Source organism: Mauremys mutica, chromosome 3 (assembly GCF_020497125.1).
Source record: "Mauremys mutica isolate MM-2020 ecotype Southern chromosome 3, ASM2049712v1, whole genome shotgun sequence".
Taxonomy (NCBI): Eukaryota; Metazoa; Chordata; order Testudines; family Geoemydidae; genus Mauremys; species Mauremys mutica.
In genome coordinates this window covers 5,191,152-5,206,349 of record NC_059074.1, presented here as the reverse complement: position 1 = coordinate 5,206,349, position 15,198 = coordinate 5,191,152, and the positions used below count along the sequence as shown (strand labels likewise).

The 15,198-nt window shown below is 44.3% G+C and overlaps 1 protein-coding gene across 1 annotated transcript; it reads right to left on the bottom strand.

Moving 5' to 3' along the window:
- Positions 1–4,700: 4,700 nt before the first annotated feature.
- LOC123367334 (interferon-induced very large GTPase 1-like) lies at positions 4,701–12,479 on the bottom strand. Its single transcript, XM_045011514.1, has one exon. It carries the CDS (start codon positions 12,477–12,479, stop codon positions 5,244–5,246), a length of 7,236 nt encoding a protein of 2,411 aa, XP_044867449.1. The 3' UTR covers positions 4,701–5,243.
- Positions 12,480–15,198: the final 2,719 nt, after the last annotated feature.

Genomic DNA, 15,198 nt, shown 5'->3' with positions numbered 1-15,198 from the left:
TAAACTGAAGCTCATAAAGTTTCTCTGTGTGTTTCACCAAATTTCATCTTTTTGATTAACTCTAAGTTGCTGCCTGAAAAAGAACCTGTCATGTGCGACAAGTGCATGGTGCATCCCACTAACTAATCCTGTGTAAAAACTGATCAGGCTACAACTGCTAAGAAAGTGCTTCTTAGTTCAAGATTGAATTTCTCTAACTTCAACTTCCAGCCTCTGGATCTTGTTATGCCTTTGTCAGCAAGGTTGAAAAGTCCCCTCACCATCAGATCTCTGGTCCGTACCAATACACTGGAATCAAGTTACTCCTCTTAGCCTTCTCTTCAATAAGCTGAACCCATTGTGCTCCTTCAGCCTCCCATCCTAAGGTTTGTTTTCCAGCCCCTGGAGCATTTCTGTGACTCTCAGTCTCTCCGTAGGCAATTCTGGGCAGAGATGAGGGTGCCCCTACTTCAGGATACTCCAAACTCACTTGTTACCCTTGTGTTACAAATTAGCTCAGCCCCACTGATAGACTTCCTAGGCTGCTCCCGGGACAGTAACAATACTCTGCCCTATATGCACAGCTCGGGGGAACTGGACACACTGCCATCCACCCCTGCCCTCTGGCCGAGACAGGACCCCTCTGCCTGCAACTTCCTCCTTGCCCTAGGGTGACCAGACAGCAAGTGTGAATAATCGGGACAGGGGTGTGGGGGGGGGCAATAGGAGCCGATATAAGAAAAAGACCCCAAAATGGGACTGTCCCTATAAAATCGGGCCATCTGGTCACCCTACCTCGCCCTCAGCCACCTACTTGGCTACTGCCCCCCCAGCACCACCCAATTCCCACAAAGCCCATCCTCCTACCTCCCTCCCATCTTCCTCCCAGACACTCCCCTTCCCCCCAAATCATTTTCTAATCATTCAGTTTACATGTTTACAGTGAAAAAAAAAACCAAATAAGTCGTTCGGATGTTAATGATTAAAAATCTGAGTTTAATCCCAAAATGTAATGTGTGTTGCAGACAGCCATCCGTTATCCATTACCCGTTTATAATTTAGATATGCTATTGTAAAATAACATTACAAAATTGCAGATCATAATCAGAATGCAAGTCCTAACCAGGATAATCCATTAAAATGAGACCAATCTGTGTAATTAGGTACCCCCCGTGCAATTAAATACCTCTACATTTTTCATCCATAAAGGAGGGAAATATCTGACTGCTTTGAGTAATGGAGATGAAGGCATACAGTTCCTCTCAAAATACTGGGCTTCATGCTGTAGTAGCGTGACCAGATGTCCCGTTTTTATAGGGACAGTCCCATTTTTGGGGACTTTTTCTTATATAGGCTCCTATTATGCCCCACCCCCTGTCCTGTTTTTTTACAGTTGCTGTCTGGTCACCCTATGCTGTAGCTACCTCAAATTAGAAACCCCACTGAAGGCAATGGGATCTCTGGAGAGAGACAATGATAGCCTGGCCCCATTGAAATCATCCACTTGGAATGACAAATACTCAACACTGTTCAGGAGTGGAATTTTGATTGACTTCATTGGGGCCAGGATTTCACTCAGAATGCCTGCAGGACTGGTCCTATTAACAACCGGAACTTGTGCACTTTTGTTGAAAAAGAAATGGAACAATAACTGACAAAAAGAAAAAAAAGTAATTTTACAAGAGTGAAATTCCATGTTACAGCAACACGATATATATGATCAGCATCATATCACTAAAAATCTATTTGATTGGTTTCTTTTAAATTGCTGCTGTATTCATTCATACGTCTGAAATTTTATCCACATTAAACAGGGATTTAATTAAATTGAAGAGACTGATTTTAGTACATATAAAAGCACAGTTTTTCATCACCTGAAGATCTGGTAATCAATCTAAATGTATTAAACAAGGTAAATAAGAATAAAAGCATTAATGAAAGCCAACATTTGACTGAGGGGAAGTGACTCATTACATGGAGTGTGCAAATCACTTTTGAATCCACTAAGTCATTCTTAAAAACAGTATATCAGTACTTCACTGGAAATTACAAGGTAGTATACATAATAAAAATGAATAGTTTGGTTTTGTATATCACTTTTCATGCACAGAGTTAAAAGCCTCTTATGGAGCTTCATAACCATAATCACCCCCATTTTACAGATAGGAAAACTGAGGCAGAAAAGGGGAAAGTGACAGGGCCCACACCACTCATTCTGAGGCTTCCCTTTGGAAGTATCTGTTAATGTTTATAACATAAGAACGGCCATACTGGGTCAGACCAATGGTCCATTTAGCCCAGTATCCTGTCTTCCGACAGTGGCCAATGCTCAAGAAGAGATTTCTCCATTGTGGTTGGGATTCTTAGTAACTATTTTCATTGGACCAGACTAAGGCCCATCCTGCAGGCCCATGCGGAAGCATAAGGGGGCATAAGGCCCCCCCCCCCTTAGCTCTCCTCTGCAGGTTTATTCGTACCATGGGGAGCTGCACAGAGAGCAGGCTCCACAGAGTCCCTATAGCCTCCCACCCTGTGCATCTGAGTGGGAGTGGGTGGGGAAGGGGCAGCTCACTGGCTCTGCTCCCAACACACTGGCTAGCACAGCTGGGCCATTGCCCTGGGGCACACATCCTGAGCCAGATGTGGGTTTGCACAGGGTACCTCTCCTCATAGCTGGGGGAGAACCAGGAAGCAGATCGTGAATGAGTCACAATATACTTCCTAGGCTGCTCTTGGGACAGCGTAACAATGCACTGCCCTGGATGCACAGTTCAGGGCAAAGCCCCAGCTGAGCTCATAATGGTTTCGAGTTCCCTTAGGAATATGACTTCAGGCAAGCTGAGTGTGCTACTCAGGTCCATAAAGACTTTCGGTTCCAGGCATTGTAGTTCACTGCTTGGGTGCCACTTCAGCTTCCCACACTGGCTTTGTGGTCTTCAGTCCAAATAGTTCCTGGATCTAGGCCCCAAATCCATCAAACACTTTGGCTCTGATTCAGAAAAGCGCTTAAGCACGTGATTAAGTCCCACGAGAGTCGCCAATCTGTCTGCCCCTTTCTTCAAACTCAGTGATAATTGATTAATATAAAGGGGTGTTTATTTTTTAAAGCATGTAGGGGAGTTAGGCACCCGCAACCACACACACGGACTCTCAGTGCGAACGGGACACTTAACTGCCTTTGGTGAGTTTGAAAATTTCACCCATAATGAAATAACGTAAGCCCAGAGTGTTCCTCACCATAGACAAAAGTCAGTCTCCTTCACCCTTCCAGAGCCTGAGGGAAAAGAATTTTCATGTATTTTTAGAAAATAGTGTGATCAGCTAATTGTGAACACTCCTGAAAGACGATAGGAGCTCAAGTACCTTAAAACCAATGATAGTTGAGCGTGCTCAGCCCCTTCTAGGATCAGACCTGACTTAAAAATATATTAACATCTTACTGGAATGCAAAAACTAGAACTGAGGAAGCTACAATAACAGCAAAAAGAACATAAACTGTTACATTTAAATCATAATCTTTTATAAAGATGGTCTCACTAATATATTTTCTGCTCTGCCTCTGAGATGTTTGTGCTGTAATATGCTCTCAGTAGGGCTTTTTTGTTGTTGTTGCGCTACTAGAAACAGCGATTGGATGCAGCATACAAATTATACTGATGCCAGCTGGACAGATTACCATTCAAGGTCTCCCCCTCCTGCTCAGGATTAGAATACAGGGCCTGATTCTCAGTTACATCTCTTAATTGATTTAAATGGGAGTTTTGCTTTCAATAAAGAGTCTCTCAGTGTACGTAATGCTGAAGTTCTCTTACTTGCAGAACTAGCAAGGGATTTAAGCAGGTGCCTAATTTGAAGCATGCGAATAATCCCACTGAAGCCAATGAGATTATTTGTGTGTTTAAAATTGGACATGTTCTTAAGTGTCCTGCTAAATCGTGGTCAAAGGGTCTCAAAGCTGCTCTCACTGAAGTCAATGGGAGTTTTGCCGTTCATTATTATCATTACGATTAAGACCAGCTTTCTGTTTAAAGCTTGACTGTTTTAAGTGCTATAAAATCTACATAATTACTCAAATTGCCTTGAAATTTGCTGGCCTTATGGGGATCCACATTTGGGCCATTTGACCAAGGGGTTCCCAGGCTACAGCCCCTGACAAAAAACAGCTTTTCTTACTGTTGACATTCTGACAAACTTTTTTTGCTCACAGATAAAGAACAAACCAGGCCTTAGATCATCGCTCCAGAGTCTCCAACACTCAAGCGTGACCCCAACAGAGTTTGGCGCCCACAATCCTTTGGGGAAAATAAACTTAAAATGTACTCGAGAAAGATTTTGTTTCTCCAGTTAGGGCTGGTTACAAGCCTCAGGTGCTTATTCTCATTCCCTATAGATCACGGTGAGCACGTGTGGACAGAGGTATTAATACTATTCTGTTGCAAGTTTCCTACCAGTTGGACAGCTCGAGTGACTGAAAAGCGTCCATTGAAGCTGACCCGACCAGTATCAGTGTGAGTCCGACCTTGGGCAGGAACCTGGAAAAGGTTAGGAGGCGTATTGACAAGACCTGTCTCTCAGGATTGTTTGTTTCTATTAATCTGGGGGGGTGTAATCCAGGTGTTTCTGTAAAAAGTAAAAAGTAGACATGCAACTGTTTACCGTGGGGAGGGGCGTGTTGGGTGGTGGATGAATGAGGGGAATAGGTGTGAGAGGAGTTTGGGGCTGCATGGAGGGGAGGAGGATAAATGAGGATGGGTGGCAGGGGAAATTAGAAGGGTTAGGAGGGTGAGACACATTTGTGAGGGAGTGGCAGGGGGCTGGGGGAGAACAGGGGCAGGACCAAGTGTGTGGGGGAGTCAGGAGGGGCCTTGTTTGGAGGAGGGGGTAGGACTGAGTGGCTCTGGGCCATGGCTGGGGCAGGAGGGGATGGGTAGTGGGGGTGAGGGACCCAGCTCAGAGTGCAGCTCGGGCTACATAACCAAGGTAGCGTGTGGCCCTCCAGTAAGCTGCTACCTGTGACACACGTACACAGCAGCACAGGGCAGGAGACAGCAAGGAGCAACTTCTTACATGTTAATGGCTTCTACAGGGCCAACTAATGGAGGCGGGGACAGGCCTTAGTTTTGCTTCAACAACCTGCGTTCTAAAGCCAAACCAACAACAATAAGATTTGAAAATATCGCATGCAGTAGGTTTCATGTATTTTCCAAAGAGAAAGACGAAGGGAAAGCCATCAACCTTTGATAAGCCCGTCTGTGAATAAAAGACTACAGCTTTTCCAGGTCAGAGAGCACAGCCTCCTTCGTAAAATCTGCCCACTCAGGGGGGATGCTTCCTCTACCCTCAAATTTTCCAGAATATTCTTTTTCTATTTGAGAACGGAAATGGCACACAAACCATTTCCAGTAAGACTGTGCTGAGTTGTCTGGCGTGATGCTCCATTTGGCATGAACAGGGCCAGCTTGTCGATAATTCCTGTATGGAATTTTATTGTCCCCACTCAGGACCAATCTGCAGTCACTTGCGACAAGGCTGGAACAGATGTCAATAATTAGATGATTTGTTCGGTGCCATTGGATGCCAGTCACAGCCTGAGGACGATGGAAAGGGACACTGTGGTCTCCACCATGGCCAGAAAATGTGTTTGTGCAAACAGCCTTGCAAAAGGGACACATCTCCCAGCAGCCACAGAGCTGCTCAAACAGTATTTCATGAGGTTTTGATTTAAATGGTTCTATATCAAGTGCAGCAAAGTCCCGTTTCAGATTCTCTTCTACAGAATTCAGTGCCTCAACCATACTTTTTTTAAGAAACTCTATGTCTTTTATCTCCTGATGTTCAATGCTTTTTAGCTCATTTCGGGGAAAGTGTAAGTCACCTCGAAGTCTGTTGCAAAATTCATCCAACCATAAGGACGCATTGCCATTCTTGTCTTTGACCGCTTGAGTCGATTCATCAATAGCTGTATGAACTGAAGTGCAGAAAACACGAAGACGACTATTTAAGAAAGATAAAAGTTTTGCTTTTTCTTTGTCTAAATAATTAACAACACACTTTTTGATAAAATTTTCAAAAAAGTCCCGTGGAGACTGAATGTATTGCTTGTACTTCTCAAAGTTCTCCTCTTCCGCAAGAGACTTTAGAATATGGGTCTCCAGTTTGGCTCTATTGCCATTGAAGGCTGGATAGTTAGACCTCATTTCATCAGCTATGTCAATGACAGTTTTGTCATAAGTTGCGCCGCGGAGCGCTCGAGTCAGCTTGTTGCATAAGAAATCAGCAAATGTTGTGATGGATGTTGCTCCCTGGCAGGCAATCTTAAAACAATTGAAGAAATCCTCTCTCTCGTGTTCAAGATACGTATGTGGGTCATTCGATAACTGGAATTCTTTGTACATCTCCCTAAACCTCTTTGCTGCCATTTGGCAGAGATATAACGATAAATCTATTTTGTATGCAGGTGTTACATCAAAATTTGCATTGGCAAGTTCAGAGTCTATAGCTTGGTCTATTTTATTCACAATTTCATGAAAGTAACTGGAACTGTAATTCATTATCTCTGGATGTTTCATCTCTATGTATTGATTTATAAGCTTTGTTATGGCATGAGTTACCCCCTTCAATGTATTTAATGACTGTTTATCACCTTCTTCCTGAGATGCCCTCCATTGCCAAACACTTTTTTTCTTTCTGATATGCTGAGTAGGCTCAATACAAAAAGCAGTACATTTCGAGAATTTTTCAATCCTTTTTAATAAATCATTTGTGGATGAAAAATGATCAATTAGGAACTTCTCCACATCAGTACCAATAGCAGGTTCCTCAGCTGATGGGACAGTAGAGCATACCTCATCCACCCACTTCTGCCATGTACACGTAAAGTTCTTTCTAAGTTCATTTTCATTTAGCTTCTTGTCTCTATATTTTAGAGCTAACTCTTTGCTTCGTCTAAGCATGGCACCTTTATAAATTGATCTCTTTTTTTCTAAACTGCTTTGATGAATTTTTAGACAGATAAGTTCTTTACCTTTTCGATTAGCTTTGTCAACCAGCTCTTGTTTAAACATTTTCAGTCTGATTTCAACATTTGTTTTCCATTGAATCAATATCTTACTGTCTTTATCTTCACCAAAATATTTTTCCAGGTCCTTTGTGACTGCAGTGTATTTTTCATCAATTGGCTTCTCAAGAAATCCGCTATCTATCTTGGATATTTCTTCATTTTTAATTCGATTGCTGAGCTTGTTCTGCAGGTCAAGCATGTGACTTCTTAACTCCCACGTCCATTTACTATACTCTGCTTCCAGCCGGTGGTACGCTGCAATCTCCAGCGTGTTCTTAAAACTGAACACAAAATTCTCATTTACCAAACCCCTCCACAGGTCCTGAATGCGCACTTTCAGTTCTGGCATACTCAAAACACTGCACTGGGAATTTTCTTTTGCAGCCATGAGAATCTTGCTCTTTAGTTCTTGCACATTTTGGCTGTAACTGGGGTTTGGAGGTGCCATTGGTGGGTCCCCTTCCCAGAGGTGAGCAAAGTAATGAATGTGGTTGTTCACATCAAATCGGATAACGTCATTAAAGCAGGTAACATCACAGAACTCTTGCTGGGCTGCAACAACTGCCATTTCATCTAATTTTTGTTTTAGGCGTCTTCGTCCTTCCATATTTTTTTCTTTTGCAGTTAATTCTCCAACATTTTGGTGCACAAACAAACAGCTTGGGGAGAGCTTTATCTGCTTCATCCTCAGAAATGCCTGGACAGCGATCTGCAGGATATCTTGCATTTCTGAAGGATTCTCTCCAAAAATATTGATCACCGTCATGTTGCCAATACCAATGACAAAAGTGGCTAGCATATTATCACGATCAAGAGTTGCTCTGTTTGCTAGCTCTATGGCCCGAAGCCCTTCAGTATCAATAATCAACATAAAGTCAAAGTTCAGCTTTTGTCTGAACTCTTCATCCACCTTCAGTAGGTGCATAAATGCTCCCCTAGTGCACCTCCCAGCACTGACATTGAACTGAAGACCAAACATGGTATTCAGTAATGTTGACTTCCCAGTGCTCTGGATGCCAAGCACTGAAAGGACAAACACCTTTTTGTCTCCTAGCTTCTCAGTTAACTTGTCAAAGATGGCTCCGATCCATTTCAGTGGCACATATGAAGCATCACCATCCATCAGCTCAATGGGATGCCCTGAAACCATCAAATTGGCTGCAATTTGTGGCAGAGTAGCAAAATCTTTGTCTTTTGGGTTCACTGCATCCAGAGTTTCATAAATCTGACCTACTTCTCTCAAAATGTGTTCAAGGCCCAGGGAAGATGCATTTATCTCATTTGATAGTTCTTCTAATTTCTTTTCCAATTCATTATCTCCTGTATTTCTTTTTTCTAGCATTTGTGACCACAACTCATGGTATTTTTGGTGAAGTTCTGCAAGGTGACCAGAAGACAAGTCATCCATAAATACTTTCAACCACTGCAGGAAGTACATTTTAGTTGTCTCTGAATTTGATTGGAGAATGTCCAGCATTGACCTCATTAAAGGATTAAGTGGGAACGCTGTCCTGAATTGTCTACGTCGTATCTTACGTTTTTCTGATTCGGTTTTACTTTTGTGCTGTTCAATACCCATGTTTTCACTCTCATGCAAGCGGGTGAGTTCTTTGTCCTTTTTACACCACATGTGCCATAATTCTCCTTGAAGTGGCAAGAATTTGGCCTTGGCCTCTACTAACTTTTTTTCATTCAAAATACTTATCACTACCTGTGCCAGTGACTTTCCTTCACTACATTCTGGGTTATCTTCATCAATGAGGAATCCATGATATCGAGCAATATCAGCACATGCATCTAGACTGTAAGGGGTATTTGACACTTCTAGAGCACACTTAATTTTTGCTTTCAGTTCGTCCATTAATTCAGCCTCATTACGGTTCTTGACAGCAATTTTTACTCGTTTTTCTTGTCTGTTAACTGAAATTCTCTCTTTGTCAACACACAGAAAGATGAAAGGTTTTGGAGATTTCAGCAGGTCTTGCAAAAGTTTCCTGCCTCTTTCATTCTGATCAGCATCTGACAAGAGAACTACATTGACAGAAGCAATTTCCTGTAAAAATTTGACTTGTTGCTCATGTTCCCTTGCATCTCCATGAAGGTTTGTGAATGCGATGCAGTTGTCAAAACTGTCATCATCCTTTCCTCCTGAACAGTACCAGGTGATTTCTATGACACCTTTCATCAAGAGACCTTCTTTGCTGCTGCCTCTACAATGACGATGGAAAAAAATGCTATGCTTTTGCTTGCTCAATAAAGTATTTAAGATCTGAGATTTAGAAGATGAAGATGTTCCCAATCTTATGAAAGATACCAGTGGTGTACGTGCTTGATATACCCATTTGTCTTTGCATTTCTTAACCCCAGTCTCCTCATCATATTTCTCATGACTAGTCCATTTCTTCTTAACTTGGCAAAAGGACCAAAGAGGGAATTCTATTTGGGAGGTACAGGGATTTGGCACCAGAAGTGGGAGTGCAAATTGACATAAAGATAGTTTTGTTGAAAGATACTGTCTTGTGAAGTCATCTGCACAGTGAAAAATTGCCATCTGGATGTCCATGGGGTGCACATGTGTCTGACTTGTAGCAGATTCACTAACTTCTTCATTGACATTATTAAAAAGATCATCTAAAATATCTAAAGATTCATTCACATTGGCTGTAGTGTTCGGTGTATTTGTACCTTCTTTTGTTTTGCTGTCGTCCCTGCAAACCAGACACCTTACCCGATAGTCCAGCATCAACAGCTTTTGCAAAAAATAAAGTGGCAGCTCATTCTCAGTTCTGGGCTGGTTATTTTGAAAAGTGGTCTGGTTGATTACATGGAAATCAGCTTTTGCCATTTTCCTTGGGTGGTAGTTTTCAAGTCCAAGACGCTTGATCAAACTTAGACACTCCAGAGTTTCACTAGAGCTGTGTGTCTTAGCATTAGTGGACTGCACTTCTTTCAGCTCTGTTTTTGGTAATTCTACTGGTTCAGCTCTTTGACAAACATTTTCTACTTCTTTTGTCATATCCTGTGTCTGCAGATTCTCATTTGTGTCTTCACAGACCCCCTTTATGAGGGAATTCAAGTTTCTTTCTAAAACTTCCCAGTCACTGCATTCATTCTGCTTTTTAAGGATGTTAATAACTTCACTAGACAGTGAGTTTCCCATGTGATGTTTCATAAAAGTCAAACGTTTGTTCTTCTCTTCTGGAGACACGTCTTTGAATTCAGCTGCTGTCACTGTCAGACCTGTCAACAACAGGAAAGCCTGAGCTCTGGAAACATCCTGATCCCTAAGAATCAAATATCTCTCATGTGCCTTTTGCATTTCCTTTAACATGAAGTTAATTTCTGGGCACCCGAGGAGATACTGAAAAGTGTTACTGTCCAAACGGTATCCTGCCCTGGCGGCAATGGAGAGCAATAACAGTTCTATGTCTATCTGCTCTCGGCCCTGTAGAGCCTTCCGCAAGGAACACAAAGCTAAACTCACATCCAAGCTGGCCTTTGCCTTTGCTTCCTTCACTGCTGCTGGGGAGGAGTTAGGCCCATAGGTAACAGCCTGTAGGCAATTCTTCATTTCCTGTAGGACTTGAATGAAATCAGCAAATTCAGAAACACGGATAGATTTTTGTGGCTTTTCTTCAGCATGAAAGATCCACTGCATAATGGAGGAAGATTTGGGGAAATTCTTAACTGAATAGACATGAGGGTCCAGAAGGCAGCACAGCAGAGATTTGGTGGGCATAGTCTTTTGTGCAGGTAAATCTTTGCATAGTAAAACTGTGTTTTCCAGGAAATCCTGAAGCACCTTATCCGACAGGCAGATGTCGATCCAGGTCCTGTTGTGTTTTGTTTTTTCGTTTAGCTTGTCTTTGAAACTGAGTAGAGTCACCAGCTGCTCTTCATCCCCAGTGACTTCCCAGGTCTTCATTTCCTCTAAGAACGATCTGGCCTCATCAACTGCACTGACTAATTCCTCCCCAACCAATGTGCTTGCACTGAGCTTTGTTAGGGCTTCATAGGCCCTTGTGAGACTGCTGCCCATTTGATAAACATCATTAAAATCTTGTCTGTGATTGGACAGGATTATGTCCCACACTGGAATCAGCCGAGAGCCTCTGTCAATAACAGACCAGGTTTTGTTACTGGCCAGTAGCCCAGATTTCCATGCTGTGAGTGAATCCACTCCAGGCGGGCCGCCTGTCTTGGTAATAGACAGTTGAATCTCTGGTTGGAAGGTTTTTGTATTAGTGCCTTGAAAGGATGTTTTGGAATCTGATTTTGATACATTAACGCTTCCTGCAGCATGACAACCAAAGCCACCATGGCTGCCCCCAACATAGGAGCTGAGTGCATCGGATGTTTGTTTCTTCACCTCGTCCAGCTGCTCTGCCCGGAATCCCTCAGAAGACGCTTTCCACCAGAATATCCCACCCAAGTGAAGGGGGCCCTGGTTTACATGAGACCCGAATCTGTTGAAGAATCGCCTGCCCCTGCTCTTCAGAATGGTGAGCTTGTCCGGCTCTGGGGTATGACTCAAAAGTGTCTCGATTTCTTTTAACTCTTGCAGCGCTTCACTGGAAAGTCGAAGCTGATCCTTGGGGAAGTAGCATGAGGCCACTGGGATGTAGTTGTACTGGGTGATACAAAGGTAGGTATGTTCTGAGCGGGACCTGTGGGTTTCTTCAGATGTGCTGTAATCTGAGCTGGTTTCAGCACTAAACCCCCTAAATCCACCTTTGCCTGTGGCACTAATGTTGAAGCCCAGGTTCTCCATGGCCTTTGTGAATGTGGATTCTACTGCAGAAGATGAAAACTCCTTCTTCTCAGACAACGGCCCTTGTTGTGGACCAAAGAGCTCGAACCCTTCTGGGATGTCTATGAGCTGCTCTCGCTTCTCCACCATCTCCATGAGTTTGTTGGTTTTGTAAATGCCCTGCAGGGCCAGCCCTCCCGAGGCCCGTGTCAAAACTTCCTTGTCAGGGAGATTCTCACTCTGGGACACCGACTCCTCTGGGAGGCTTAATTGCTTGTGCACATTCTCCATCAAAGTTTTCTGAGAGGGAGACCAATACTGTGGGGCTATGCCCATAGCTCCCTGCAGCTCCTCCTCTTTCTTTCTCACAGCTTCCTCATGGCGGCTCCTGCCTTTCTTCTGCCTTTCTTTTAATTCCTGCAGTGTCAATTTAGCCTGCTTCTTTCCCATCTCCAAGTGCCCCCCCTGCGGCTGCTTCATTGCTGTCTTGCTGTCTGTCAGGTTACATAGCTTTCTTAATGCCTGCTTTTCCCATGGGTACTGTATGTCACTCTCTAGTTTTAGGAAGTCGCCATATCTCAGGTGTTTTAAAGCTTGTGGAGATGTCACCCCAAGTTTATCTTGTAGTTTTGGCAGCCAGTACTGGGAACTCAGTCCCGTTTCAGTGAGTTTCTGTACCAGTTCTTCCATCTCGGGGTGTTCTTCTTCTACAGACACTCCCTGAACGACATCGTTTTCATTTTCCTCCTCTGCAGACATGGATTTTAAAAACAAATATCGATTATATATGTCACTTTTACCCGAGTACATTAACCCTCACGCAAATATGTTTCTAAATCTCAATTTATTGGCATGTTCTGAGATTTCCCAGGGCTCACACATTACAATGCTGGTATCCCCACCCTGTCCCAAAGCCCAGTACAATGATACACTAGTCCTAAAATTTCTAAGGCACTCACCTCATGGGACTGCGGCTGGCCTGTCCCGTCCTGTTGATGTCTCCTTTTCTGCCAGGGTATACAATAAAGGGTAGACATTTAAATACACCTTAAAAATCTCATCGTTAGTTGTGTCACCTTTTCGCTCTGTCCACTGTTTATTAGATTAAATGGAATATATGGGCCCAAACAGTCATTGCCCTGAAACTGTCCAGTCCTGAGCAGATTTAAACAAAGTTTGGAGTTTGGTACACAGAGCTCCGCCTGCTCCGTGCCATGGCAAACACTCCATTACAATCTCTAAACATTTTATTAAAGGTTCAGAAAAGAAAGAAAAAAAACAGGTAAAGCCTTGGAAATGTGAAGTAGCAAGTAAGGATCATTTCAACCACGACCCTCATTCCCGTTCCCTTTAGCTGTACAGAGCGTTTGGAAAGAAGCCCCCTTGTCTGACAGTCTCTTAGATGGTCTGAAAGATGGCAATAACTGTCCTTTGGGGGAAAAGAAAAGCGGTTAGTTGAGCTGGGCTGGAGCTGTTGTTGCTGCATTAAAGTCGGATCCTGCTTCCTTTCAAACAAAACGAGAGGAATAGACAGAACGGGGAGAGAAAGGAACAGCAAAGACAATAAATCCAGGTTCCACTCTGGTGTTGACTATCATTTGCAGTCTCACTGCTGGAAAACAAGAGGCAAAGCACATGGTCTCATCACCCATTCCAAGACCTGGCCAACTTGTGCCAGCACTCACTGGGTTGTTTGGGGCATTGCTTTAAGTTGCCTTTTTAGTAACAGGCTAACAGCCATGGTGCAAAATCTGCAGCCTTGGTCGGCTAAGCCAGACTCATATCAGAGAGACGGAAAAAGGAGAGGGCTAGGAAAGAGAAGAAATAAAGTGGGGAAGAGAAAGGACACAATAGGAGGATGGGGGTGTGACACAGTTTCACATCCCAGTTGGCGGCTGGGGTTTAGTTGGGCAGTAGAGGTGGTGATGTTATCAGGGCCCCCTCTCTCTGCCCCCTCTGGTCAGGGCTTCTCTCAGAATTCAGATGATGAGGGTCCCGGGAAAGTATGGGGGTGGCAGCCATGATGGTGAGGCTCACTCCAGTAGCCAATTTTTCAGCCAGCCAGTGACACAGTAGCCAAAAGTCTCTTTTTTTTTAAAGGAACCCCAAAAGGGAGTGTTAGGTGCAATAGCCCAGCCCTCTCTCCCTCTTATTTTGTCTACCAATTAGGCCTAATTTCTGACACACCAATTTTAGTTCACTGATCTCTGGTTCCACACTTCTGTTATTTACCAGGCATGATCTTAATCATAGAATCATAGGACTGGAAGGGACCTCGAGAGGTCATCTAATCCAGTCCCCTGCAGGACCAAGCACCATCTAGACCAGCTCTGACAGGTGTTTGTCTAACCTGCTCTTAAAAATCTCCAATGATGGAGATTTCACAACCTCCCGATGCAATTTATTCTAGTGCTTAACCACCCTGAGAGATAGGAAGTTTTTCCTAATGTCCAACCTAAACCTCCCTTGCTGCAATTTAAGCCCATTGCTTCTTGTCCTATCCTCAGAGGTTAAGGAGAATAATTTTTCTCCCTCCTCCTTGTAACAACCTTTTAATAGCAAAGTTTGTGGGGCAGAGAAAAATAGTTAGAACAGGCCAGAGAGGCTGTGCAGACCAGCAGCCAATCAGCAAGTGCCTGTGGGGAGCCAATCAGGGCCAAGGTAGAGGCAGCCAATCAGGGCCAGGCTGAGCCCTATATAAAGGCTGCGGCATGGACAGGAAGGGAGTCTCAACCTGGCCAGCAAAGGGAGGAGGACTGGCTCCTGAGGTAAGGATGTAGCACCTTGGACAGAGCAGTGCTGGGTGGGCTCAGGAGAGCAGGGGGAGAGCTCCGGCCTGTTACCCTGCTAGACTGTGCCCCCTGACAAGAAAGGGCCAAGAAGGTGCAAGGGCCAAGGGGAAGCAGCCCAGGGAACAGAGGAAGAGGAGGGGAGTGAAGGAGAGGCAGTGAGAGGCTGCCACTAGAGGGTCCCTGGGTTGGGACCCAGAAGAGTGGGTGGGCCTGGGTCCTCCCGTCCCCCCCTTTACACCGAAGGAGCGTGGCTGATAGACTGCGTCTTGTCTCTGAAGCAAGGGACTAGACTTTGGGATGGCAGATGGTCACAAAGGCAGGTGTGGACTAGGAGTGCTGATAAAACCCCTGGAAGCGGGGAGAATGGAGTAGTGGGCGCTGCCAGAGGGCAGTGTCCTGAGGAGGACACCGCGGCCCAGAGAGCGATGTGTGTCCAGGTAGTGGAGACAAAGGTGGAAATAACAGCACAGCAGAGCAGACAACAGGTGGGGCACCATCGGCAGGGGGTGTTCCAGGCCTGGACTGAGCTAATTCCCAGGAGCAACCAGCAGGAAGCGCCAGCGGTGATGAGTCCAAACCCATCACACAAAGACATAAACCTCTGTATGTGGGCTAGC